This window comes from Mobula birostris, chromosome 5 (genome assembly GCF_030028105.1).
Source record: "Mobula birostris isolate sMobBir1 chromosome 5, sMobBir1.hap1, whole genome shotgun sequence".
In the NCBI taxonomy this organism is placed as follows: Eukaryota; Metazoa; Chordata; class Chondrichthyes; order Myliobatiformes; family Myliobatidae; genus Mobula; species Mobula birostris.
In genome coordinates this window covers 78,425,961-78,453,807 of record NC_092374.1, presented here as the reverse complement: position 1 = coordinate 78,453,807, position 27,847 = coordinate 78,425,961, and the positions used below count along the sequence as shown (strand labels likewise).

Here is a 27,847-nt window from a genome sequence, read left to right as displayed (position 1 = left end):
GGGAGCATGAACAGTCACAGATCATGGTCCACGTAGGTATCAATGACATGGGTAGGACAAGACAGGAGGTTCTACATTGGGAAGTCAGGGAGTTAGGTGCTAGGTTAAAGGGCAGGACCTCCAGGGTTGTGATCACAGGATTGCTACCTGTGCCATGTGCTAGTGTGGCCCGAAACTAGGAAAATTATTCAGTTTAACATGTGACTCTCTTCCAGGGAAGGTGGTTCCTGTACAGAAGGGACAGTTTGCACCTAATCTGGAGGGAGACCAGTATCCTAGCAGAAAGGTTTGCTAATGCTGCACAGTGAGGTTTAAACTAGAGTTGTAGGAGGGTGGAAACCAGAGTGCCAGAACAGTTAGTAGAGAGGGTGTGGAGGCAGACCTTAAACAAAGTCATTAATCAAAAGGTTCAGCATGGTGCAACCAGTGTCCTGAGCAGTGTATATTTTAATGCAAGTAGTATTGTAGGAAAGGCAGATGAGCACAGAGGGTTTATCAACACTTGGAATTATGAAGTTGTAGCCGTTAGTGAGACTTGGTTGTGGGGGGGGCGGCGGGGTACTGGCAGCACTATATTCTGTGGTTCCATTGTTTTAAACATGACAGAGTAGGAGAGATTATAGGAGGACGGGTGGCATTACTGGTCAGGAGAAATGGCATGGCAGTGCTCCATCAGGGCAGACTGGTGAGGTGTTATGGGTGGAACTGAGAAATAAGAAAGGCATGATCATGTTAATGGGGCTATATTACAGACCACCCATCAATCCTAGGGATTTAGAGGAACAAAGAGATTGCAGACTATTGCAAGAAACAGAAGGTTGTTATAATAGGTGATTTAAACTTCTCACAAATTGACTGGAAATTCCAAACTGTAAAATGGGATAGACTTTGTCTTATGTGTTCAGGAAAGTTTCCTTCATCAGGACATAGAAGTCCTAATGAGAGAGTGTGCGATACCGATCTGCTATTAGGGATTCGAGACAAGACATGTGACAGACGTTCATGTGGAACACTTTTGCATCCACTGACCACAACATCATTAGTTTCAAATTAAACATGCAAAGAGATAGGTCTGATCGCAGGGTTGAGATGCTGAGAGAGAAGCCAATTTTGATGGTATCAGAAATGATCTGGCAAGTGTGGATTGGAACAGGCTGTTTTCTGGCAAAGCTGTACTTGGAAATTGGGAGGCCTTCAAAAATGCAATTTTGAGAATGCAAAGCTTGCTTGTGCCTGTCAGAATAAAAGGTAAAGACAACAAGAGTAAGGAAGTGTTAAGCAAAAAAAAAAGAGGTGCCTAGCAGGTATAGGTAAGTAGGAACCATGAGGTTCTTATGGAACACAAGGAAGACAAGAGAACACTTAAGAAAATCAGGAAGACTTTAAAAAAAAAAGTGCATGAAGTTGCTGCTCTAGCAGACAAGGTGAAGGAGAATTCCAAGGGATTCGACAGATATGTTAAGAGCAAAAGGATTGCAAGAGATAAAGTTGGTCCTCTGGAAGATCAGAATGGTAATCTAAGTGTGGAGCTGAAAGAGATGGGAGAGATCTTAAGCAATTTGTATTTATTTGGGAGACAGATACAGAGAGTATAGAAGTGAGGCAATTTCATGGAAACAACAGGAATTCTGCAGATGCTGGAAATTCAAGCAACACACATCAAAGTTGCTGGTGAATGCAGCAGGCCAAGCAGCATCTCTAGGAAGAGGTACAGTCGACGTTTCAGGCCGAGACCCTTCGTCAGGACTAACTGAAGGAAGAGTTAGTAAGAGATTTGAAAGTGGGAAGGGGAGATCCAAAATGATAGGAGAAGACAGGAGGGGGAGGGATGGAGCCAAAAGCTGGACAGGTGATTGGCAAAGGGGATATGAGAGGATCATGGGACAGGAGGCCCGGGGAGAAAGACAGCGGGGGGAGGGGAACCCAGAGGATGGGCAAAGGGTATAGTCAGAGGGACAGAGGGAGAAAAAGGAGAGTGAGAGAAAGAATGTGAGTATAAAAATAAATAACAGATGGGGTACGGGGGGAGGTGGGGCATTAGCGGAAGTTAGAGAAGTCGATGTTCATGCCATCAGGTTGGAGGCTGATGTGTCTTCTGCCCAGAAGACAGCAACTAGTAGTGACCCACAAGGATCTGTTCTAGGACTCCTGTTTATGATTTTTAGAAATTACTTGGATGAGGAAATGGAAGGGTGCAGATGACATGAAGATTGGTGGTGTTGTGTATGGTGTAGAAGACCACTCTATGTTACAACAGGACATAGATTAATATAGATATTGATCAATGCTGGATGGAGAAGTGATACAGTTCAATACAGAAAAGTAATACACTCTGAAAGACAGAACTTCAAGCAGGGGACAAGGTTAATGGCAGGGGTTTTAGCAGTGTGGAAGAACAAAGTGACCTTGGGACACAGGTCTATAGATCCCTCAAAGTTGCCACACAAGTTGATAGGGTGGTTAAGGTGGTTATAGTATTCTGGCCTTCATGAGTTCAGAGCTATGTGGTAAAGTTAGAGCTCTATAAATCTGTGGTTAGACCACACTTGACTTAATACAATTAGCTCTGGTCACCTCATTGTGAGGAGGAGGTGGAGGCTTTAGAGGGTACAGAGGAGATTTACAAAGATGCTACCTGAATTAGAGAACATGTTTTGTGAGGAGTGAGTTTATGACAGTGTCTGCCTTTTATCCAACCCACATTGTCATTTCAGCTGATCCATGAATGGAGGAGCAGTCCAATAGCAGGGAATGGAGCAAGTCTGGGAAGGCATTGGGCAGTCATCTCATTAGTGCACATTTCCTCAGGCTTAGAGACAACAAATTAAGCTTTTGAAATGCTTCTGAAATCACCTCATAAAATCTTAACCAATATGAAATTATACCTTAGCAACCTGACATCCAACAGATTCCAGCACCGTTTCACAGCAACTGTATCGGAATTCCCATCCATTAGAAACTGGAATCAGAAACATACATTGAAAGTTCACTGTCAATATGCATGAAGAATAGCAGATAAAGCATTCATGGGACATAGCCAGCACTGACCATCCCTCAATCCCCAACTGTAATACTGCTTCAGTGGTCTTCACAATCAGCTGCGTTGTTGGATCAGGTCAGTACAACATTTGTTTGAGATCACTGGAAAGATAGATGGGTTTTAGGACAGTTCAGTAACCATCTTTGCCAGAATCAAAACTAATTTTTTATATTTCAACTCAAATTTCCCCAGCAGGCGGCGCATTTGACTCCAATTTAGCCCGCTTCATACTAGTCTGCCCTGCTGTTGCCTCATTGAGAAGGTGCTGGGGCACATCTAACTGAAGCAAATTGAAATTGAGATTTAAAGGGTCAAAAAGGATTGTACTAGGACCTTGCCAAAAGACAATTAAGGTTAAAGTTAAAATGTGAGAACACTAACTGAAGTTTTCAGTTCATACTTTGTTTGACCACTTGAAGTTGGATGAAACTTCGGTTAGGACACCTCTGAAGAACTGTGTGTAATTCTGATTGTCACACTGTAGGAAAAATGTGGAGGCTTTGTTGAGGGTATAAAGGATTTTACCTGGATTGAAGGGCATTTACAGGTATTTTCCACCTCTCACCCTGCATTTTGATATGCCCTGTAGCATTTGACACTTCCACCATAGGGAAACAACTGACAATTTACCTTACTTCTCATAATTTTACATACTTCCCTCAGCTCATCCCTCAGACCCTGATACTCTAGAAAGAACAATACAAATTTGCCCAATCACGCCCAACACTTTAAATACACTCTAATCAAGGCAACATCCTGATGAACCTTTTCTGTACTCTCTCCAAACACCACCACATCCTTCCAGTAATAAGGCAAGCAAAACTCCAAAAGTTGCCCAACCAAAAAGTTTTATGCAGTTGCAACATAACTTGCAAATTGTTACATTCAATGCACTGACCAATGAAAGACAAGCAACCTTGGCTTGCAGGCCACTTGTGCTATGTACCTTCTTGACTATTTGTGTTGCCACCTTCAGGAGGCTATGGATTTGCATCTCAAGGACCCTCTGCACATTCTGTGGAAGTGGTGTTCAATTGGATTCAAGCTGGTAAAAATAACAATCTGCCAATGTATGAATAGTTGAATGTGCAAGTTCAGTAACCGACTACGGTTTACAGAAGTGGGAATACAGTGTCAGGCAGATTGTTAACCCTCATCTTTCAGCTGAAACCGCCGCCAGAGTGCAACTTGATATTCGTTAGGGGAATACCTCTTCTGAGTTCTTTGGTTAAAGAGGTGGATTCTTTGGCTCTTCTGTATATACTGTATATTTAAAAACAATGAAACATCAAACTGAATCATGAAGATGAATTAGTTTCAGAAAAAGAAATTCCATTGAGATTAAAAGCAGTTTAATTCAAACAAAATAGGAAAATGAGATTGTATACGTTTTAAAGATGCAGAAAGCAAAATACTATGTCCTTCACTGTCGAAATTGTATTGTAGAAAAATAATCTGTTTTCATGAAACTTCTGGAAAGAGTGGTCAGATCTATAGTGAATGAGGAACTGAGAATTTACAGTTAAAAATAATATTCACAAATTAATGGGACAAATGACCTGCAAGCTAAGGTTAGAAGGTGATTATAATTGCACTGGTTATCATCTTCCAAAATATCGGATTCTATATCAGTTTCCTGAGATTGACAAATAGATAATTACAGAATCCAAGGAGGGTGAAAATGAGAGCTACCAACCTGACATCCTAGCAGGGTGGAGTCAACAATTTATAAAATCATGGTTAACAGAAACCAAGACAAATGGTATGCCACAAGGATTGGTGCTGGTGTCCAAGACATCTGGAGTTGCCAAGGGATCGAGTTTGATGATACAAGGCAGTGTGAAGCAGACGGTGAAAGGAGAACAAGGAAATATGAACAGGCTCGATGAACTGGCAGTGACCAGGCAAATCAAAAAAAGTCATACATACACATCTGGGAAAATAGGAATGCCAAAAGCTTCATTAGATCATCAGAGGTTCAAAGTGGATGGGCTCAGAGAGACTCAAATGTCATCAGACTGAGTGATTCATGTACATTCAGGATATCAAGCAAATAGGAAGACAAATGACAGATTGACCTTTGCTGTAAGAGGATTAGGAGTACAAGACTAACAAATCGGCTCCAATTATACACTACACTTCGAATATTGCAGTTGGGTACATTCTCCTTACCAAAAGATATACTTCTAATATATTGTAGAGCAAAGGTTCATTAGATGGATTCTCAAGACAGCAACTTTCCACATATGGGAACAATAAGCCCATACCATCAGACAACAACAAAATAGTAACAGAAATGGACCTTTCAGACACTCAAGTCTTCTTTGCCAACAGTGGCTTATCCGATTTTCCCCAATTCCACTTTCCCACCTGTTGCTCATAGTTCATGTTTTTTTTTCCATGATTAAATATCTTTGCTTTCAACACAAAGTTTGTTTCTACAACTTTTGAATTGCAAAGTCTGACAATCTTTTGTTCAAAAGGAAGCCTTCCCTAAATCAGTCTAATGCGACTTCTCCCTGATTATGAGACCATGACCACAGGTATTGGAATCTCCCATGTGGTGGATACATTTTCTAGCATTTACTGCATCACACCACACTTTAATAAGATTGCTTCTCACTCTTCTAAGCCTTCATGAGTATAATCACAATCTGTCCAACCTATTCTCATAACACAACCCCCTCCATACCTAGAGTCATCCTAGTGACCTTTTTCCAAACTGTTTCCAATGACAGGATAAAGGAAGAATTAATTTAAGAGAGTCTAGAACCAGGGGTTAGCTCAGAATAAAAGGGTCAGCCACTTAACAGTTACGAGAATTAATTTCTTCTCCCAAACAATGGTAAACCCTTAAGTGAACCTTCGCAGCCCTTTTGGGTCGATACATTGGTAAATATTGAAATGGAGGAAATGCCAGTTACCACAAGGGAAAGGAAGCTTCTACAATGTGTCGACCCCAAATTGAGCAGCACAATGTAATTCAGTGGGAGATGAAAGTGCAACCCCAAAAAGACAAATGACCCCATTGAAAGAGTATGTGCTGTTACATTCCAGCACTAACTTTCTGAAACTTATGAGGAGCAGAAATCAAACTACAGTATGAGACTTGCAAAAGTGTGGCACCAACCCCACAACAGCTGATGGCAGCTGGCAACGGTCAGGAAATCACTTGCTGGTCACAAGATGAATGACTTGCTCAATTTGGAAGAGCAATATCTGTTACTTCAGTGTTATTGTAAGAATAATCTTGGTCAGTACAACAGATATACAGTATTTATTACACACTGTTATCACACATGCCTAAAAGATTTGCTCCCCTTTTGTGCAGAGAATCCACTTCAGTGTGCAGTCTGTGTATATTATAATTTTTTATAAAACACTCACCTTGCCGCCTTATTAATTTTCCCCAATGGTACACACATTCTTCCTTGGAGATGTAATTTCCATCAGGTGTTACAGAGAATGATATTCCACAACGACAGCAAACCTGGATAAAAGCTTCAGAACAGTACAGAGGAACAAGTAAAACGTTTGCAGAAGGTCAACACTTACAGTGGCAAAGGTACCAGTGCGGCATGCTGGCATAACAGTTAGCACAGACACTTGCAGCCGCAGCAACCTGGGTTCAATTCCTGCCACCGTCTGTAAGGAGTCTGTACGTTCTCCCTATGGGTTTCCTCCAAGTGCTCCGGTTTCCTCCCACATTCCAAGGACATACGAGTTAGTAGATTAATTATTCATATGGGTATAACTGGGTGGCACAGGCTAGTTGAGCCAGAAGAATCTGTTACCATGCTTTTTGTCCACATTAAAAAATATAGTTTTGCTCAAACTTTAAAAAAATATATACAATACTTCAAGAACTCAGCAGGCCAGGCAGCATCTATGGGAAAGAGTTAACAGTCAATGTTTCAGGCCAATAACCTTCACCATGAAACGTCAACTGTTTACTCTTTTCCAAAGATACTCCCAGGCCTGCTGAGTTCCTTCCACATTTTGTATGTGTTGCTTGATTTCCAGCATCCGCAGATTTTCTCATGTTTGTGATTGTATTACCTCGAGTCAGTTCATCATAATAACCAAAATGTGGGGAGAATGAAATAAAACAAATATTTCAGGACAACGCAAAGCAATCACTCTTCAGAGTAGCAATGAAATTCCCAGAGTATCATGTTGTGGGCCTGAAGATAGACAAGTCCCCTGGGTCCTGATGGAATGCATCCCAGGGTACTGAAAGAAATGGCAGCGGTTATAGTTGAAGCCTTGGTGATAATTTACCAAAATTCTCTGGACTCTGGGCAGGTCCCAGCAGACTGGAAGAAGGTACATGTCATGCCACTGTTCAAAACAGGATGGAGGCAAAAGGCAGGAAACTATAAGCCAGTTAGTTTAACATCTGTAGCTGTGAAAATGCTTGAAGATATCATTAAAGAAAAAATAGCAAGGCATCTGGAAAGAAATGGATCCATCAGGCAGACGCAGCATGGATTCAGCAGGTCCCATTTGACAAACTTACTGGAGATCTTTGAGGATATAATGTGCACAGTGGATAGAGGGGAACAGATAGACATTATTTACTTGGATTTTCATAAGGCATTTGATAAAGTGCCACATAAAAGACTTATCCATGAGATAAGGATGCATAGAGTTAGGGGTGATGTATTAGCATGAATAGGGGATTGGTTAACCAATAGAAAGCAGAGAGTTGGGATACAGGAGAGTTTCTCCGGTTGGCGAGCAGTGGTGAGCGATATATCAATCATGAACAGTTGCAGACCCAGCACCAACCCTTGCGGCATATCGCTCACCACTGATCGTCAACCAGACATATATATATCTCCGTTAGTCTCATGAGAACATGGATTTGCGCCTTAGAAGACTTCCAAGGCGCAGGCCTGAGCAAGGTTGTATGGAAGATCAGCAGTTGCCCATGCTGCAAGTCTCCCCTCTCCACACCACCGATGTTGTCCAAGGGAAGGGTATTAGGACCCATACAGCTTGGCACCGGTGTCGTCGCAGAGCAATGTGTGATTAAGTGCCTTGCTCAAGGACACACACGCTGCCTCAGCCAAGGCTCGAACTAGCAACTTTCAGGACGCTAGACAAACGCCTTAACCACTTGGCCACTCGCCAACACATGATAGATAAACAATCTGGAACAGGGGACCAGATGTACTGTGTCTAGGTTTGCTGATTATACTAAATTGAGTGGAAAAAAAAATTGTGCAGTGGATACAGAGAGTCTGCAGAGAGAAATAGATAGGTTAAGACTCAACCATTAAGTGAGTGGGCAAGGGTCTGGCAGACGGAGTACAATGTTGGTAAATGCGGGGTCATCCACTTTGGAAAGGAAAATGAAAGAGCATATTATTATTGAAATGGTAAAAGATTACAGCATGCTGCAGTGCCGAGGGACTTGGGAGTGCTTGCACATGAATCGCAAAAGGTTGGTTTGCAGGTGTAGTAGGCTATCAAGACACATGGAATGTTGGCCTTCATTGCCAGAGGGATTGAATTTAAGAGCAGAGAGGTTATGCTGCAACCATATAGGGTACTAGTGAGGCTGCATCTGGAGTACTGCGTGCAGTCCTGGTCTCTTTACTTGAGAAAGAATATACTGACTTCGGAGGCGGTGCAGAGGAGGTTCACCAGGTTGATTCCAGAGATGAGGGGGCTAGACAATGAGGAAAGGTTGAGTCACCTGGGACTGTACTGGAATCCAGAAGTATGAGGGGAGATCTTATAGAAACATTTAAAATTATGAAGGTATAGATAAGACAGACGGGAAAGCTGTTTTCACTGATAGTTGAGGCTAGAACTAGGGGACATAGCCTCAAGATTCAGAGCAGCAATTTAGGATAGAGATGAGGAGGAACTGCTTTTCCCAGGGAGTGGTGAATCTGGAATTCTCTTCCCAATGAAACAGTGGAGGCTACCTCAGTAAATATATTTAAGACAAGGTTGGATAGATTTTTGCATAGTACAGGAATTAAGGGTTATGGGGAAAAGGCAGGTAGGTGGAGATGAATCCATGGTCAGATCAGCCATGATCTTATTGAATGGCGGAGCAGGCTCGATGAGCCAGATGGCCTACTTCTGCTCCTATTTCTTATGTTCCAATGTTAGAAACAGGTCTGTCTGTTCGCATCAACCTGTGGACTTACTCCAAGTGTAGTCTAACCATTATGGAGCTGCAACATTACTTAACTCAATCCCACGACTAATGAAGACAAACACATCTTGCGCCTTCTTAACCACCATCAACTTGCAAATCTTGGATGTGGACCTCAAGATCACTCCGTTCATCCATACTACAAAGAATCCTGCCATTGACCCAATAATCTTTTCCAAGTTTGACCTTATAAAGTGCATCACCCCTCACTTTTCTGCCAATTCTCAGCCCAGCTATTTCCCCATCAGTGTCCTGTTGTAACCTACGACAATCTGATAAACATCTGCTCCATCACTGATCCTCAAGGAACCTGCAAACTTACTAACGCACCCTTCCATTTCCTCATCCAAATCATTTAAAGTAAATCAAAGTAGATACAGTAGGTTACCACATAATGTCCTGAGATTCATTTTACTATAGACATTCACAGTAGATACAAAAGACAAAATCTATGAAAAATGGACAAGCAGCCAAAGTGCAAAAGACAACAAATTGTGCAAATACAAAAAAATACAAGAAAACAATAATAAATAGATTATAAATAATATTGACAACACGAGTTGTCAAATTCTTGAAGGTGAGCGCCTGGGTTGTGTAAACAGCATACTGTTGGGGTGAGTGAAGTTATTGACTGGTTCAGGAGCCTGATGGTTGAGGGGTAATAACTGTTTCTGAACCTGGTGGTATGGGACCAAAGGCTCCTGTACCTTCTTCTGGATGGCAGCAGCGAGAAGAGAGCATGGCCTGGATTGGTGGGGTCTCTGATGATGGATACTGCTTTCCTGCGACACTGCTCCTTGTACATATATTCAATGGTGGGGAGGGCCTTACCCGTGATGGATTGAGCTGTATACACTACTTTTTGTAGGTTTTTCTGTTCAAGTGCATTGGTGTTTCCAATCCAGGCTGTATTGCAACCAGACTCTGCTCTCCAGTGTACATTACGTTGGCCTCAGGGTCACTGGGGGCTGTGAGAGTTCTGTTGGTCAAAGCGATCATTGAAGCCATTGAGCTCAATTTGAGAGCGAAAGCTTGTTGTCACACACGTCGCTTGGCTTTAGTTTGCAGGTAAGAGGAGTCAAGCCCTGCCACAGCTATTAAGCATTCTTCTGTGAATCAGGTTTGTTCCAGAATTGCCACTTCACATGTGAGATAGTTTTCTGGAGGAAGTACCTGGACTTTGTAATTTTTATAAAATCACAAGATACTATCCAAGGAAAGTGCAGGAGTACAGAGTAGGGGTCCCAGAACAAATTCCTGCAGAACACTAGTGGTCATCAACCTCCAGACAGAATATGCTCCATCTACTACCACCCTCTCTTTCTGTTAGCAAGATAATTCTGATCCAAGCAATTTCCTTGGATCCCATGCCTCCTGACTTGCAGAATGAACCGTGGGGAATCTTCACTAAACAAACGCATTACTAAAATCTATATATACACCACATCCACCATTCTTCCTTCATCACTTTGCTTTGTCACTTTCTCAAAGAATTGAATCAGGCTCGTGAGGTAGGACCTTCCCATCACAAAGCAATGCTGACCAACTAATTAGATGAGGCTTCTTCAAATGCTGATAAATACCGTCTCTAAGAATGCTCTCTAACAGTTTTGCCGGCACTGACACAAGACTCACTGATCTACAATTCACAGGATTAAATATATTACCTTTCTCCAACGAGTAATATCACTTGCCACCCTTCAATCTTCTGGTACTCCTGTGGCCAGTGAGGACACAAAGATCATCGCCAAAGGTACAGTAATCACTTCACCCATTCCCCAAGCTGGATAGTGGTTGTCTATTGTGTCCGACGATGATCAGTGCCTCAACTAATAAAAGCAAGCATGACATATGCCTCCTTTACTACCCTATCGACCTGTGCACTTGGACCTCAATGACATGCCATTAATGGAGTACTATCCTTTTACATTTGATCTTCTCAATCAGATTTAATACTACTGGCATAAATCATGAAATTTGTTGTCTTTGTGGCAAAAAAAAAGTGCAAGGTTTTTGCTGCGACACCCCACAGCTCCCGTACGCTTTCTCGTCACCATCTGAAATTCTGCCAACAATAGTTGTGTCGTCAGCAGATTTATAGATGGCCTTTGAGCTGTGCCTATCCACACAGTCACGGGTGTGGAGAGAGTGGAGCAGTGGGATAAGCACACGTCCAAGATGCATCAGCGTAGATTGACAGTAAGGTGGAGATATTACTTCTGATCTGCACAGGTTGTGGTCTTCCAGTTAGGCATCGAGGATCCAGCTGCAGAAGGAGGTACAGAGGCCAGGTTTTTCCCGATCAGAACTATAGGAATGACAGGGTTAAACACTGACCTATAGTCAATAAACAGCATGCTGACATTATCCAGGTGATCCAAACTACGAACAGCCAATAAGATTGCATCTGCAGGAGCTAATTCTAGCCATAACCAACTTCTCAAAGCAGTTCGTCACCGTAGATGCAAGTGCTACTGGATGATAGTTGTTAAGGCAGCTCACCCTGCACCTATGGTAGGCACTGGTATGATTTTTTGAAGCTGGTGAGAACTTCTGAAAGATTAAAAATGTCTTTGAACACACCCAACGGTTGGTTGACACAGATTTTCAGAGCCCTAACAGGTACACTGTCAGGGCCTGTTGCCTTGCGAGGGTTCACCCTCTTGAAAGACAGATCACAGGGTGACTGAGTGCTGCAGGGATCCTCACAGCTCCAGTTATATTCTCCCTTTCAAAGGCAGCATAAAAGGCTTTGAGCTCATCTGGGGGTGAAGCATCACAGTCATTCATGTTAGGTTTCAATTTGTAGGAAGTAATGGCTTGCCTAGCCTGCAGAGTTGATGTACATCCATTTCTGCCTGCAACCTGCAAAGGACTTGTTCCTTGAGTTAGCCCTCCAAGTCGTACCTGGTTTTCTTATATAGTGCTGGGTCATCAGACTTGAATGCCACAAATCTGTCCCTCAGAGTATGAACCTCCTGGTTCACCCAAAACTTTTGATTTGGGCATGTCCAGTATACTCTAATCAGCACATACTCATTCACACAAGTTTGAATTAAGTCATTGACAGTCCTGGCATACACAGACTCGCAGACGAATCCCAAATACAGTCCAGTCCATGATTCAAAGCAGTCCTGTAAGTGCTCCTGTGCCTCCCTTGGCCATGGCTTCTTGGTCCTCGCTACTGGTGCTACTGTCTTCAGTGTCTGCCTCTACCCAGGGTGTAGAAATATAGCCAAGTGATCAGACTTTCCCCAAGTGCAGGCATGGGATGGTACAGCAAGCGCTCTTGATGGCAGTGTAACAGTGGTCCAGTGTTGGTTCCTCTGATTCTACAAGTGGTTTGTTAGTAATAATTATTTAGAGACTTTTTCAAGCTGACCTGGTTAAAATCCCTCAAAATGATGGGGAAGGCATCAGGATGCACTGTTTCATGCCTGATTGTTACATCGCTGAGTTTGTTTACAGCCTGTTTGACACTGGCCTGAGGTGGGATGTACACTGCTAACAAGATGATGGCTGAAATCTACCATAGCAGATAATACGGATGACAGGTTGGGTAAGCAGGACTAGGACAGTACCACAACATTTGTATAGCACAAGGAGTTGATCCTTAAGCGTACTCCACCTCCTCTGCCTTTGAAAGACTCAGCAGTCCCATCTTGGTGAACTGTGAAGCCATCAAGCTGTATCACTGGGCCAGAATGGTGGGAGACATCCAAGATCCCATGAAGCAAAAAAAAAACACAAGTTTTTAATGTCCATCTGGTACAGCATTCTAGCCCCGAGATCTTGGATTTCATTGACTAGCACCCGCACGTTTGCGAACAAGATGGTCAGTACTGGAAGTCAAAAGCCACGTAGTCGTAGATGAACTTTTAAACCACAGTGGCATTCTCTCTTCCGCTCTTTTAAAGGGGAACTGCACCAGCAAACAGAATCCAAGTTTCATCAACTTCGAGTGGCAATATATTTTTTAATTGCCGTAAAATGATGTTACTAACTCGACAGTTCATAGAAGTAGCTGTGATTTTCAGCTGTAGCAGTCTAAAATAGGAATATTTGATGCTTGAATGAGTCACCTTATTGATGGTGCCCTGGAAGAACGAACTCTCACATTTGACCAGTTTCAACCCCACCAATTTCTTTGCCCATAACTGCAAATGACCTAAATGCCACTGTATCCTTCATAATCCTCTACACACTTCACAGCATGACCAATCTTTGGATTGTATGCAAACTTAATGACCCATCTAACCCCTTCATCCAGGTCATTTATACCACAAACCCCTTACAGATCTCAGCAAACCTTCAGCTAAAATAAGTCCCATCAAACACTACCCTCACTCTCCTATGGAGAAGTCAACTCTAACTCCAACTCAAATAGCCAAGCCATTGACAAATCTTCTTGATGAAGGCTACCATATGGATCCTACCTAAAATCCATGTAGACAGCACTCAAACCTTTGCCTTCACCAATCACCTTCATCACCACCTCAAAAATAAACGCAGTCAAAATACCAGACATCCCACCTCTTCCGGAAGTTCCCGGAGTCTCCCGCATATTAATAGTGGGTCCCTGATGCCCGCAAATTATATACAATGTCCCGGAAATTGATTTTTTTGAGAGCGAGCGTGAGAGAACGCACGAGAAAGAGCGAGAGAGTGAGCGCAAGAGAAAGCAAGTGAGAGTGACCACGAGAGAGAGAGCAAGAGCAAGAGAGCAAGCGCGAGTGAGAGCGACCACGGGCGAGAAAGCAAGTGCGAGAGAGAGCAACCATGGGCGAAAGAGCAAGTGCAAGAGCGAGAGAGTTCCAAAAAAAGTCAGTGGCAGAGTGTTCCAAAAACAGAAAATATAAAACATATGTCACCCCAAACAACACTAAAGTGTACCCCTGCCTAATAGGGGTCAAAATAATGACAGTGTTGCTCACTGCACTGTTTGCAACAGTGACTCTTCTATTGCCCATGGTGGGTTAAATGACTGTAAAAGACATGTTGAGGTGAGTTTAACAGGTGTCATTCATTATTAACATAGCTAATGTTATTTAAACTAGCTGGCTATCTGCTAAGGAGCTACACTATTGCAGACATCCCACCTCTCCCGGGAGCCTCCTGCAAATTGATGGTGCTACCTCCCTAAAATGAGTTTTTGCAGGGTGGGATGTCTGAGATACTACATGTCCCATGCAAAGCCTGCTAGAACTAGCAGTCATAGGTTAAGGGTTAAAGTTAAAATATTTAAGGGGAACTTCTTCACTCAGTGTGAATGTGGAATGAACTACCAGTGGAAGTGGTTGCTGTGGGGTCAGTCGCAAAATTTAAGAGAAGTTTGAATAGGTATATAGATGGATAGGACACAGAGTGCTCTGGTCCAGGAGCAAGTCAACGGGACTATAAAGAATAACTGTTTGGCACAGTCTAGATGAGCTAAAGGGCTTGTTTCTGTGCTGTACTTCTCTATGACTTAAGTATTGGAATGGATGATATTTTAGAACACATCATGTCTGTTGCCAACTATGATTTAACTGACTGGGTGCCACGGCTGTGTAGTGGTGAGTGTGACGCTATTACACCAAGAGACAGAGTTCAGAGTTCAATTCTGACATCATCGAAAAGGAATCTCGATGTCCTCCCCGTCAAAGTAGTTGGTTTCCTCCAGGTGCTCCAATTTCCTTCCACAGTCCAAAGATATTAGGTTAATTGTAAATTGTTCTATGATTAGACCAAGATTTTTTCAAAAAAAAACAGGTGCTGCTGGGGAGGGGATGGGGGGGGTAGGCACGGTTCAAAGGGCCAGAAAGGCCTATCCAGCGCTGTATCTCCAAAATAAAACAAAACTTATTTTAAAAAAATAAACCTGTCTGCCAGCATACAATTCCTATCCCTCCATATTCTGTGTGGTCACCTGTGTATCTAAATGCCTCTGGTGCCACTATTTTCTACTGCTATCATCCTTGGCAGTACATTCCAGGCACTTACCACAATGGAACCACCCCCACCCCCACATTAAAGCTGTGTCCTTGAGCATTTGAATTTATACTGAGGAAAAAATTCTTGCCATCTACCCCATCTATGCCTCTTACAATTTTATGAACCCCTATCAGAATCCCATCTGCCTCTAACACTCCAAACCCTTATTACAGCTCATTCTCCAATCTAAGCAGCGTCCTTGTGAATTTCAGTAGCCTCACATCTTCCCTGTTAACACGCACAAAAAGCTGGAGGAACTCAACGGGCCAGGCAGCAGCTATGCAAGAGAGTTAACAGTCAACATTTCGGGCCAAGACCCTTCATCATCTTTCCTGTATCGGGCAACCAAAACTGCACACAATATTCCAAATGTAACCCAAGCAAAAAGTTTTATACAGCTGCAACACGAGTTCCTGATTTGTACTCACTGCCTCAACTGACAAAGGCAAGCGTGCCATATGCTTTCCTTACTGTCTTATCCATCTGCTTCCCACTTTCAGTGAACTATGAACATGGACCTCAAGATTCCCCTGTATCTCAATGCTTGAAATCTCCTGCCATGAACTGTACTCTCATTCCTTACATTTGGCCTAATTTGCTTGGATTAAACTTAATCTGCCATTTTTCCACCATATCTGCAATTGATCTATATCATTTGACAACTTTTCCCACTACTAAATTCCACCAATTTTGGTTTCATCTGCAAACTTATCAGACCATCTACTTTTTCGCTACAGTCAGAGGTCTCAACTTTAAAATACTATTGGTCACAGACACTGTCACACAGCACGGAAACAGGCCCTTGGCCTAACTGGTCCATGCTGACTCAGGTGCTCATCCAAGTTATATCCATTCACCCGAGTTTAGCTCACATCCCTCTTAACCTTACTGAAGCATGTTATTGTAACTGCCTCAACCACTTTTTCCGCAGCTCATTCCATATACTTACCGCCCTCTACGAGGAAAGTTGCCCCTTGGCTCCCTTTTAAAACTTTCCCCTCTACTCTTAAAGGCATGCCCTCTAATTCTTGATTTTCATTCCCTGGGAAAAGAGCGTTCACATTAACTATGCCCCTCACCTCCAAGACTTCAGTCAGAATAACACCTACGCAAGCCAAACCTGAATCCAATCTATTGGGCTACCATGGAGCCTATACATCTTAACCTCCTGGATCAGCCTACCATGATGGAACTTGTGAGATGCCTTACTAAAGTCCACGTAGACAACATCCACCACCAATCACCGACCATCTTTGTCACCTCAAAAAGCTCAGTCTAGTTCATCAGACATGACCTGTCCCACTCAGAGTCGAATAAGCCCACGTTTTTCTAAATGTAAGTAAATCCTTGCCTGCAAATTATCTTTAATAGCTTTCTGAACGCAGTTTAGGGCATCACCAGCCTATAATTTCCTACTTTACTCCTTGATTAAACAAACACGGTCAACTCTCCAATCACCCAAGACCCTTTCTGTGGATAGAAAGGATAGGAAGATCTCTCTCGAGGCCCAAGCAATCTCTTTTTTGCCTCTCTCAATAACTTAGTTAGATTCCTTCAAGTCCTGGGGCCTGACCAACTTGATATTTTCTTCAATAGATTCAAAACCACTTTTATCTTGGTCTCAACATGCCTTCGATTATTACCATGCCCCACACTGCACGCCCTTCACCTTTAAACACGCCACTCAAAAGAATGCAAGTAGCACTACACTTATAAATCAATTTTAGACAATGAAGAAACGAAACGAATGTTAACTCACAGTCAGCAAGGCATTTCTTTGCTTCATCATTAAACAACACAGCAGTGCCTGGTTTGTCAGGGGTGGCATGAGGATATCCATTCCTGAGCTGATCTTCACTTAAGACATAAGCTTTGAGTGCTCTGTAAAGGGCAGCACCTGTAAAAGATTTAAAGGGAATAGTCCAAACTGGGAGTGCAATACAAATTATTTACAAGAGTTACTACAGACATAAAATACTGATTCTATTTCTGTATTAGCATCTTTAAACCAGACTTTTGTGCCTGGCATCCAAACTGCTGAAAGATCCAGACAATTAAAGCAGCAAGTCGTTCTGCTTTCAAAAAACAAAAAAAAGTGAACAGTAATTACTTTGCCAATTCAACAAATGATCACATTGAGCAACATGGCCAATTAATTCCATTTGAAGGACACCAAACTAAGCAATCCAGGTTTCAACCACACTTGATAAATTGAGGTTGTTTCTGTAACAGGCAGCTGCTGCAGAACAGAATCTGGTCTGTCACTTCAAGCGATGGCAAACGAAAATTTATATTTAAATGCAGAACTGGGACAGAATTACATAAAACAGCACATCAGCCAGAACAGCATTATGTAAGCAAACACGAGGAAATCTGCAGATGCTGGAATTTCAAGCAACAAGCATATAAGTTGCTGGTGAACGCAGCAGGCCAGGCAGCATCTCTAGGAAGAGGTACAGTCGACGTTTCGGGCCGAGACCCTTCGTCAGGACTAACTGAAAGAAGAGCTAGTAAGAGATTTGAAAGTGGGAGGGGGAGGGCGATCCGAAATGATAGGTGAAGACAGGAGGGGGAGGGATTGAGCCAAGAGCTGGACAGTTGATTAGCAAAAGGGATATGAGAGGATCATGGGACAGGAGGCCTAGGGAGAAAGAAAAAGCGTAGGAGGCTCTGTCCGCCAGAGAAGCAGGATCTATCAGTGGCCACACATTTTAATTCCATGTCCCATTTCCATTCTGATATGTCTATCTACGGCCTCCTCTACTAAAGATCAGGCCACACTCAGGTTGGAGAAACAACACCTTATATTCCGTCTGGGTAGCCTCCAACCTGATGGCATGAACATTGATTTCTCTAACTTCCACAAATGCCCCACCTCCCCGTCGTACCCTATCTGTTATTTATTTATATACACACATTCTTTTTCTCTCTCCCCTTTTTCTCCCTGTCCCCCTCACTATACCCCTTGCCCATCCTCTGGTTTTTCCCCCCTCCCCTTTTTCTTTCTCCCTAGGATTGCAAACTGTCCTTGACATTCCCACCAGTTAGACAGCATAGTTCCAAGTACAACATCAGGCCCCAGCGCCTCGCAAGGCATCACTCTCTTGAAAGATGTTCTGATGTCGGGCCTCCAATACAACAATCAAAGGGTCACCAAATGCTGCAGGGATTTGCACAGGTGTAGTTTTATTCTCCCTTTCAATGCATGCCTAAAAGGCGTTGAGCTCATCTGGAAGTGAAATGTTACAGCTATTAAACAAAATCAGGTTTTGCTTTACAAGTGAAAATAGCCTGCAAAACCTTCCAGAGCTGACATGTATCCATTTTCGTCTAACCTCATTTGAAATTGTTTTTTTTTTCCAACTCTTAAAAAAAGCCTTCTGCAGGTTGTACCGAACTTCTTTCTTATTCTTGGATCACTAGCTCTAAATGCCGTAAATTAGCCCTTAGCAGACTACGATCTCCTGGTTCATTCACAGCTTTTGGTTTGGGTATGTCCAGTATGTTCTCGAAGGCACACAATCATCCTGATTATGTCAGTGACAATTGTGATGTAGTCAGATTCAAAGATGTATCCCTGAATATTGTTCAGTCCACAAACTGAAAGCAGTCCTATAAGCACTCCTCTGCCTCCCTTGACTATACCTCCTTGATCCTCACAACCGATGCTGCTGTCTTTAGTCTCTCCCTACAAGCTGAGTGTAGGAGTACAGCCAGGTGATCTGACATTCCAAGAGGTGGGTGTGGGGTGGTACAGTAAGTGCTCTTGGTGGCATAACAGTGGCCCAGTGTATAGTCTCTACTGGTTCCACACATGATATATTGGTGGTAGTTATTCAAAGCCCACATCAGGCTAGCCTGATTGAAATACCCACAATGACAGGAAAAACATCAGGGTTTCATAACTGCTGATTGCAGCGTTCAGCTCCACCAAGGCCTGCCTGATATTGGCCGGAGGACTGTACACAGATACTAGGATGATGGTGGAAAACTCTCAACTGATTAAAGTGGAAGACATTTGACCACTAGATGTTCCAGGTCTGGTGAGCAGGACAGAGAGAACCACCACACCTGTGGACCACAATGAGTTCATCATAAAGTATGCTCCACTTCCACTACCATTAAAAGACTGAGCTGTCTTGGTTACAGAGAATCGTGAAGCCATTGATCTGCAGTACTGCATCCAAAATAGCGGGGGGATAGCCATGTTCCTATGAAGCAAAGTACACAGCAGTCCCTGATGGCACTCTGGTACCCTCTGAAGTATTCAGTTTTATTTCCCAGAGACAACACATTCACCTGCAGGAGTGGGGTGTGGGGGGGGGGGGGGGAGAGAAGAGGAGAGGACCTAAGGTTTCAGCATTTGAATGGTACTGTACCTTCATTCCAGCTCAGCTTCTGCACTTCCATTTTCTTAAAAGGGAACTGAACTTGCAACCCGAATCTGCAGTCCAGGATCTATCGATTTTGAGTATCGATAGATTCTATAAACTTCTTACAACGGTGCTGCTTACTGAAGTACCACGGGCTGTGACCATGGATTTCAGTTATAATCCTAAATGGGAATATACAATGATTTCCAGAGTTGCATACAAAACCTCGCCACTTATTGGCACCATCTCCAAGTTGCAACTCCTGACAAACTGAGTCAAGGAACTGGAGCTGGAGTTGGATACACCCAGGATCTTCCTGGAGATGGGTGTCATCGTAGGTGAGCACTTTAGTGAGATAGCCACACCTCAGGCACAATCTACAGACAGATAGGTGATTTCCAAATGTAGTAAGCAGAGTAGACAGGCAGAGAAGGGTTCCACAAGAAATGAGCATCTGCTCTGCCATTTCATCAAGGCTGATCCAATTCCCTCTTAGCCCCAATCTCCTCCCTTCTCCCCATAACCCTTCATGCCTTGGCCAATCAATAACAATCAATTCTGCCCTAAATATACCCAAAGACTTGGCCACAAATTTCACAGATTAACCACTCCCTGGCGAAAAACTCTTCCTCATCTCTATTCTAAGGCTGTGGCCTCTAGTCCTAGACTCCTTCGCCATAGGAAACATCCTCTCCATATCCACTCCATGGAGATCTTTCAACATTTGATGGGTTTGAATGAGATCCAAAGATCGAAGCAAATTTCAAAGTAAACAGTACTTATAAAGAGTATTCACACCTCTCCCCCCCCCCCCCCGGAAGTCTTCACATTTTATTATTTTACAACATTGAACAGTGGATTTAATTTGGCTTTTTGGACACTGATCAACAGAAAAAGACTCCTTGGTGTCAAAGAAAAAACAGATCTTTAAAAAGTGATCTAAATTAATTACAAATATAAAACAAAACTAAGCATTCAGCCCCTTGAGTAGGACACACCCAATCATCACTGGTGCAGCCAACTGGTTTGAGAAGTCACATAATTCATTAAATGGAGATCACTAGTACTGTATACAGTAAAGGTGTTTCAATTGATTGCAATAAAAATACAAATGCTGGTGAGTCATTATCCTGGCAAAAACTACACCATGAAGACAAGAGAACACTCCAATCAACTCCACAAAAAAAGTTATTGAAAAGCACAAGTCAGGAGATGGATATAAGAAAACTTCCAAGTCACTGAATATCCCTTGGAGTACAGTTGTCAATCAACAAGAAATGGAAAGAATATGGCACAGCTGTAAATCTGTATAGAGCAGGCCGTCCTCAAATACTGTGTGACCAAGAAGGGTGTGAGTGAGGGAGGCCACCAAGAGACCTCTAACAACTCTACAGGAGTTAAAAGCTTCAACGGTTGAGATGAGAAAGGCTGTGCATACAACAACTGTTGCTCAGGTGTTTCACCAATCATAGCTTTATGGGAGAGCGGCAAATAGAAAGCCTCTGTTGGGGGGGAAACCTCACATGAAATCTCGACTAGAGTTTGTGCAAGACTCTGAAGTCAGCTGAAGAATGTCCTATGGTCTGATGAAACCACTATTGAGCTTTTTGGCCATCAGACTACATGCAGTTTTTGGCATAAGCCAAACACCACGCATCATCAAAAACACAACATCCCTACCATGAAGCATGGTGGCAGCTGCATCATGCTATAGGGATGCTTCACTACATAACAGGCTCTCCAAGACCTGCTGCAGAGGGTAAAATGAATGCAGCAAAATACAGGGAAATTCTGGAGGAAAACCTGATGCAGTCTGCAAGAGAACTGCAACTAAGTTGTTTTCCAGCAAGACAATTACCCAAAGTATAAAGCCAAAGCTACACAGGAATGGTTTAAGAACAACAAAGTTAATGTCCTGGAGTGGCCCGAGTCCAGACCTCAAGTCAATCGAGAATTTGCGGCTGGACTTCAAAAGGGCTGTTCACGCATGATCCCCATGAATGTGACAGACCTTAAACAGTTTTGTAAAGAAGAATGGGGAAAAATTGCAGTGCAAAGCTGATAGAGACCTATCCACACAGACTCAAGGCTGTAATTGCAGCCAAAGGAGCATCTACTAAATACTGACTTGAAGGGGTTGAATACTCATGCAACCAATTATTTTGCATTTAATAAATGTAATTAATTTTTAGAAACTGGCTTTCACTTTGACACAATAGTCTGTTCTGTTGATAAGTGTCAAAAAAGCCAAATTAAATCCACTGATTTAATGCTGTAAAACAATAAAAATGAAAAGGGGGAGGTAAATACTTTTCACAAGTACATATATGTCACCATATATAACACTGAGTTATTTTCTTGTAGGCATACTCAATAAATCTATAGAATAATAATGACAACAGAATTAATAAAAGAACACTCAACCAGGGAATTAAACCAGAGTGCAGAAAACAAACTGTGGAAATACAAAAAGACAAAATAATACCAATAAATAAGTAAATAAGCAATAAATAGAGAATATGAAATGAAGCATCCTTGAAAGTGAGTACATTGGTTGTGAGAACATCTCAATGATGGGGCAAGTGAAATTGACTGAAGTTATCTCCTTTGGTTCAAGAACCTGATGGTTGAGGGGTAATAACTGTCCTGAACCTGGTGGTGCGAATCCTGAGGTTCCTGTACCTCCTTCCTGAGGGCAGTAGCGAGAAGAGAACATGTTCTTATGGTGGGGGTCCCTGATGACAGATGCTGCTTTCCTGTGACAGCATTTCATGTAGATGTGCTCAAGGGTTGGGAGGACTTTACTCATAATACACTGGACCGTATCCACTACGTTTTGTAGAATTTTCCATCCAAAGGCATTGATGTTTCCATACCAGGCTCTGATGCAACCAGTCCATATATTCTCCACAAACATCTATAGAAGTTAGTCGAAGTTTTAAATATCATGCCAAATCTCCACAGACTCCCACTGCTGCACTTTCTTTGTAATTGCATTCACATGCTGGGCCCAGGACAGGTCCACTGAAATAATAACACCAAGAAATTTAAAGCTGTCAACCCTATCCACCCCGGATCCTCCGATCAGGTATGGCCCAGGGACCTCTGGTTTCCTTCTCATGAAGTCAATAATGAAATCTTTGACTTGCTGAAATTGAGTAAGAGGCTGTTGTTATGGCACCACTCAACCAGGTCTTCAATCTTCATCCTATATGCCGATTCATCACCACTTTTGACTTGGCCAATGACAGTGATGTCATTAGTAAACTTGAATGTGACATTGGAGCTGTGCTTAGCCATACAGGAATAAGGATAAAGCCTGTGGAGCAGGGAGCTAAACACAGCCTTGTGCTGCACTTGTGCTGCACTTGTGCTGATAGAAATTATGTTGTTGTCAATCTGAACAAACTGGAGTCTGCAAGTGAGAAAATCCAGGATTCAATTGCACAATGAGATATTGAGGCCAAGCTTGGAGCTTATTGATTAGTTTTGAGGGGATGATGGTATTGAATGCTGAGCTGTAGTTGATAAAAGTGCATCCTGATGTACGCATCTTTGCTGTCCAGATATTCCAGGGTTGAGTGAAGAGCCAATATCATTTTCTGTGGACCAGTTGCTCCCAGTAGGAAAACTGGGAGTAGACCTAAGTCACTCCTCAGGCGTGAGCTGATGTTTCATCACCAAGCTCTTAAAACACTTAATCACTGTGGATGCAAGTGCTACTCTGTGCTTGTTATTGAGGTAGGTCATCACGCTTTTCTTTGGCACCAATATAATTGAAGCCTGTTTGAAGCAAGTTGGTACCACAGGCTGCCGAAGAGAGAGGTTAAAGATCTCAGTGAGTACTCCAGCCAGTTGATCGCCATTTGCTCAGGGAGCTCATCTAGGCCAGTTGCTTTTTGTGGGTTCACCCTCCTTAAGGCTGCTCACACATCCTTAGACTGAAATCACAGGATCTTCAGAAATTGTGGGAGTTTGTGATGGTTCCTCCATGTTTTGATGGTCAAAGTGGACACAGAAGGCATTGAGCTCATCTGGAAGGAAAGCCCCACTGTCGCCTTTGTCATTTGATGAACTTTACAAGAGATGATAACATTCAAGCCCTGCTACAATTGTCAACCATCCTTCGTTGATACAAGTTTAGTCCAGAATTGCCACTTTGCCTGTCAGATGGCTTTCCAGAAATTGACCTCAACCTCTTGTAACTTTCGTGGTCACCAGACGCAAGAAGCGCAACCTGCTGAGATCCAGATCAGAGGCATTCATGTTTCATCTAGGGCTTCTGATTGGGGAAGACTTCGAATTATTTTGTGGGGACACACTCATCTGTAGCTGTTTATTAGTCCATTACAACCATGTATTCATTCACATGCACAGATGAGTCCTTGAACATGACCCAGTCCACTGACTCAAAGCAATCCCAAAGCTGCTCCGCTGCCTTCCACAACCACCTCTTTGTTGTCCTAATATCCAGAGTGTTGCTCTTTAGCCTCTGCCTGTACATAAATAAGAGAAGGACACCCAAGAGACCCGATTTTCTAAAATGCTTGGAACTGTAAGCATTCCTTATTTTCATACAAGAGTGTTCTAGTGTGTGGGGACCCCTGGTGCTACAGGCTATATGCTGATGATAACCGAGCAGAGTTTTCTTCAAGTAAGCCTGTTGGACATCTCCGACTATGATCTGAAATGCGTTGGGATGGACTGTTTCTTGTTTGGAGACTGCATCATGCGCATCTCATGGGCTTGATTTTCATTGGCCATGGGTAGCATGTAAACTGTGGTCAAGATTCCGGAGGCGAACTCCCTGGGTAAATAGAAAGGACAGCATCTGACTGAGAGATGTTCAAGGTCGGAAAAACACAAATTCGACAAAACTGCCACATTGGAGCAGCACCAAGTTTCCCCACCCTTTGCCTTTTCCAAATCAATAGGTTGGCTGATTCAATAAATCAAGAAGCCTTCCAGTTTGACCACTGTCAGGAAGAAGCCAAGCCTTGGTCAAACAGAACACAACAGTTCTTCATGTCCTTCTGATACAGTAATCATTCCCTCAGGTCCTCAATCTTGTTCTCAAGTGACTGCACATTTGCCAACAAGATGGGTAGAGGGGCCTTATCCCCTACCTTCAGCCTAATTTGGAGTTCATCCCCCCCCACCTCTCTTCCAATCACAGTAATGAACCGTCATCTATTTAAAGGTGTCATACCTACCAGGTCTGCCGAGTCCTTCAGATGATCATAAAATCTGTAGGTCATTAAGTTGATATAAAAGTACATTGCTTAGACAGAAACTACATGCTGCAGATTGCAGAGAAAACAATTCAAAAGTATATTTAAAAATATATTTAGAAGTATTATCTGCAGGCCACATAACGTCACCGTGGTTCACCGGCATCATTTTAGAGCTCCCTCCCCTACCCCCCTCGATTCTTCGGAATCCAAGTGAGTATTGGCCCAGAGCCATCAATCGGTCCTGATATGGTAGCCCTTTCATTCCTGGGATCATTCTCATGAACCTCCTCTGGACCCTCTCCAATGGCAGCACATCTTTTCTCAGATTAGTTAGTTAAAGTCTGTCCTAAGCCTTATAGGCTCATCAGGCCAGTGCTTATGCCAGTTTCCGTAGCATGAAGCAACTGAGAGTACGAGACCCCCCCGCCCCCCACCGGATAGGACGCCAGTCTATCGCAATGTTAACAACCCCCAGCATTTTGCCGGTACCCATTTTCAGCTGGGTGGACTGGAGCAGTACGTGGTTAAGTGCCTTGTTCAAGGACAAAACGCTGCCTCAGCTGGGGTTTGAAGTCACAACCTTCAGATCGCTAGTCCAACGCTTTAACCACTTGGCCACTCGCCACACTTTTCTAAGATAAGGGGCCCAAAACTGCTCACAATACTCCAAATGAGGTCTCACCAGCACCTCAAAGCCTCAACATTACATCCTTGTTTTTAGATTCTAGTCCTCTCAAAACAAATGCTAACATTGCATTCACCTTTCTCACCATCAATTCAACCTACAAATTAACTTTTAGGGAATACTGCCAACTCCCTTTGTAACTTGGAGTTTTGAATTTTCTCCATTTAGAAAATAGTCTACACTTGTATGCCTTCTACCGAAGTATATGATCATACACTTCCTGACACTGTATTCCATCTGCCACTTTGCCCATTCAGGTCACCTTTCATCATCCATTGCTCCAAGGAGAAAATGCCGAGTTCTCATAAGGCATGCTCCCCAATCCAGGCACCATCCTTGTAAATCTCCTCTGCACCCTTCCAATAGTTTCCACATCCTTCCTGTAGTGAGGCGACCAGAACTGAGCACAGTACTCCAAGTGGGGTCTGACCAGGGTCCTATATAGCTGTAACATTACCTCTCGGCTCCTAAACTCAATCCCACGATTAATGAAGGCCAATGCACTATATGCCTTCTTAACCACAGAGTCAACCTGCGAAGCAGCTTTGAGTGTCCTATGGACTCAGACCACAAGATCCCTCTGATCCTCCACACTAAGAGTCTTACCATTAATACCATATTCTGCCATCATATTTGAACTACCTCACACTTATCTGGGTTGAACTCTGTATGCCACTTCTCAGCCCAGTTTTGCATCCCATCAAAGTCCCGCTGTAACTTCTGACAGCCCTCCACACCATCCACAACAGCCCCTACCTTTGTGTCATCAGCAAACTTACTAACCCATCCCTCCACTTCCTTATCCAGGTCACTTATAAAAATCAAGAGTAGGGGGTCCCAGAACAGATCCCTGAGACACATCACTGGTCACCAACCTCCATGCAGAATATTACCTATCTACAGCCAATCTTTGCCTTCTGTGGGCAAGCCAGTTCTGGATCCACAAAGCAATGTCCCCTTGGATCCCATGCCTCCTTACTTTCTCAATAAGCCTTGCATGGGGTACCTTATTAAATACCTTGCTGAAATCCATATACACGACATCTACTGCTCTACCTTCATCAACATGTTCAGTCACATCCTCAAAAAAAAAAATCAATCAGGCTCGTAAGGCACGACCTGACTTTGACAAAGCCATGCTGACTATTCCTAATCATATTATGCCTCTCCAAATGTTCGTAAATACTGCCTCTCAGGATCTTCTCCATCAACTTACCAATCACTGGAGTAAGACTCACTGGTCTGTATTTCCTGGGCTATCTCTACTCCCTTTCTTGAATAAGGGAACAACATCTGCAACCCTCCAGAACCTCTCCCGTCCCCATTGATGAAGCAATGATCATCGCCTCCGACAGTAGCCTGAGGTACATCTCCTCCAGTCCCGGTGACTTACCCAACTTGATGCTTTTCAAAAGCTCCAGCACATCCACTTTCTTAATGTCAATATGCTCAAATTTTTCAGTCTGCTGCAAGTCATCCCTACAATCGCCAAGATCCTTTTCTGTAGTGAATACCGAAGCAAAGTACTCATTAAGTACCTCTGCTATCTCCTCTGGTTCCATACACATTTTATTGGTCCTATTCTCTCATGTCTTATCCTCTTGCTCTTCACGTACTTGTAAAATGCGTTGTGATTTTCCTTAATCTTGTCCGCCAAGGCCTTCTCATGGCCCCTTCTGGTTCTCTTAATTTCTTCCTTAAGCTTCTTCCTGCTAGCCTTATAATCTTCTAGATCTCTATCATTACCTAATTTTTTGAACCTTTCGTAAGCTTTTATTTTCGACTAGATTTACGACAGCCTTTGTACACCACGGTTCCTGTACCCTATCATCCTTTTCCCTCTCATTGGAACGTACCTATGCAGAACGCCACGCAAATATCCCCTGAACATTTGCCACATTTCTTCCGTACATTTCCCTGAGAACATCTGTTCCCAATTTATGCCTCCAAGCTCCTGCCTGATAGCTTCATATTTCCCCTTACTCCAATTAAATGCTTTCCTAACTTATCTGTTCCCATCCCTTTGCAATGATATGGTAAAGGAGATAGAATTGTGATTACTTATCTCCAAAATGTTCACCCACTGAGAGATCTGACACCTGACCATGTTCACTTCCCGATACCAGATCAAGTACAGCCTCCTGTATAGATACCAATGACAGAGGCAAAAGCTGGGATGAAGCCCTTGTAAAATGATGAAAGAAGGCTGGGCAGAAATATAAATTGTAATTCCATCTGTTGTAATCTCAGGATTTCGACCTGTACCACATCAGTGAAGTGAGAAACAGATAAACTGTGCAGATCCATAAATAGCCAAGGAGCAGTGCGGGGGTGGGTGGGGGGCTTCAGATTCATAGATCATCGGGC

At 43.0% G+C, this 27,847-nt stretch overlaps 1 protein-coding gene across 1 annotated transcript in view; it reads right to left on the bottom strand.

Annotated features, from left to right (window-relative positions):
- LOC140197782 (RNA exonuclease 1 homolog) overlaps window positions 1–27,847 on the bottom strand; it is a 69,168-nt gene that overhangs the window by 20,797 nt on the left and 20,524 nt on the right. The window contains exons 9-11 of the mRNA XM_072258229.1: window positions 16,948–17,085; window positions 6,428–6,541; window positions 2,886–2,959 (exon numbers count right to left, since the gene is read on the bottom strand). Of these exons, the coding sequence (XP_072114330.1) occupies window positions 2,886–2,959; window positions 6,428–6,541; window positions 16,948–17,085 (326 nt within the window). The remainder of the gene's footprint in view (window positions 1–2,885; window positions 2,960–6,427; window positions 6,542–16,947; window positions 17,086–27,847) is intronic.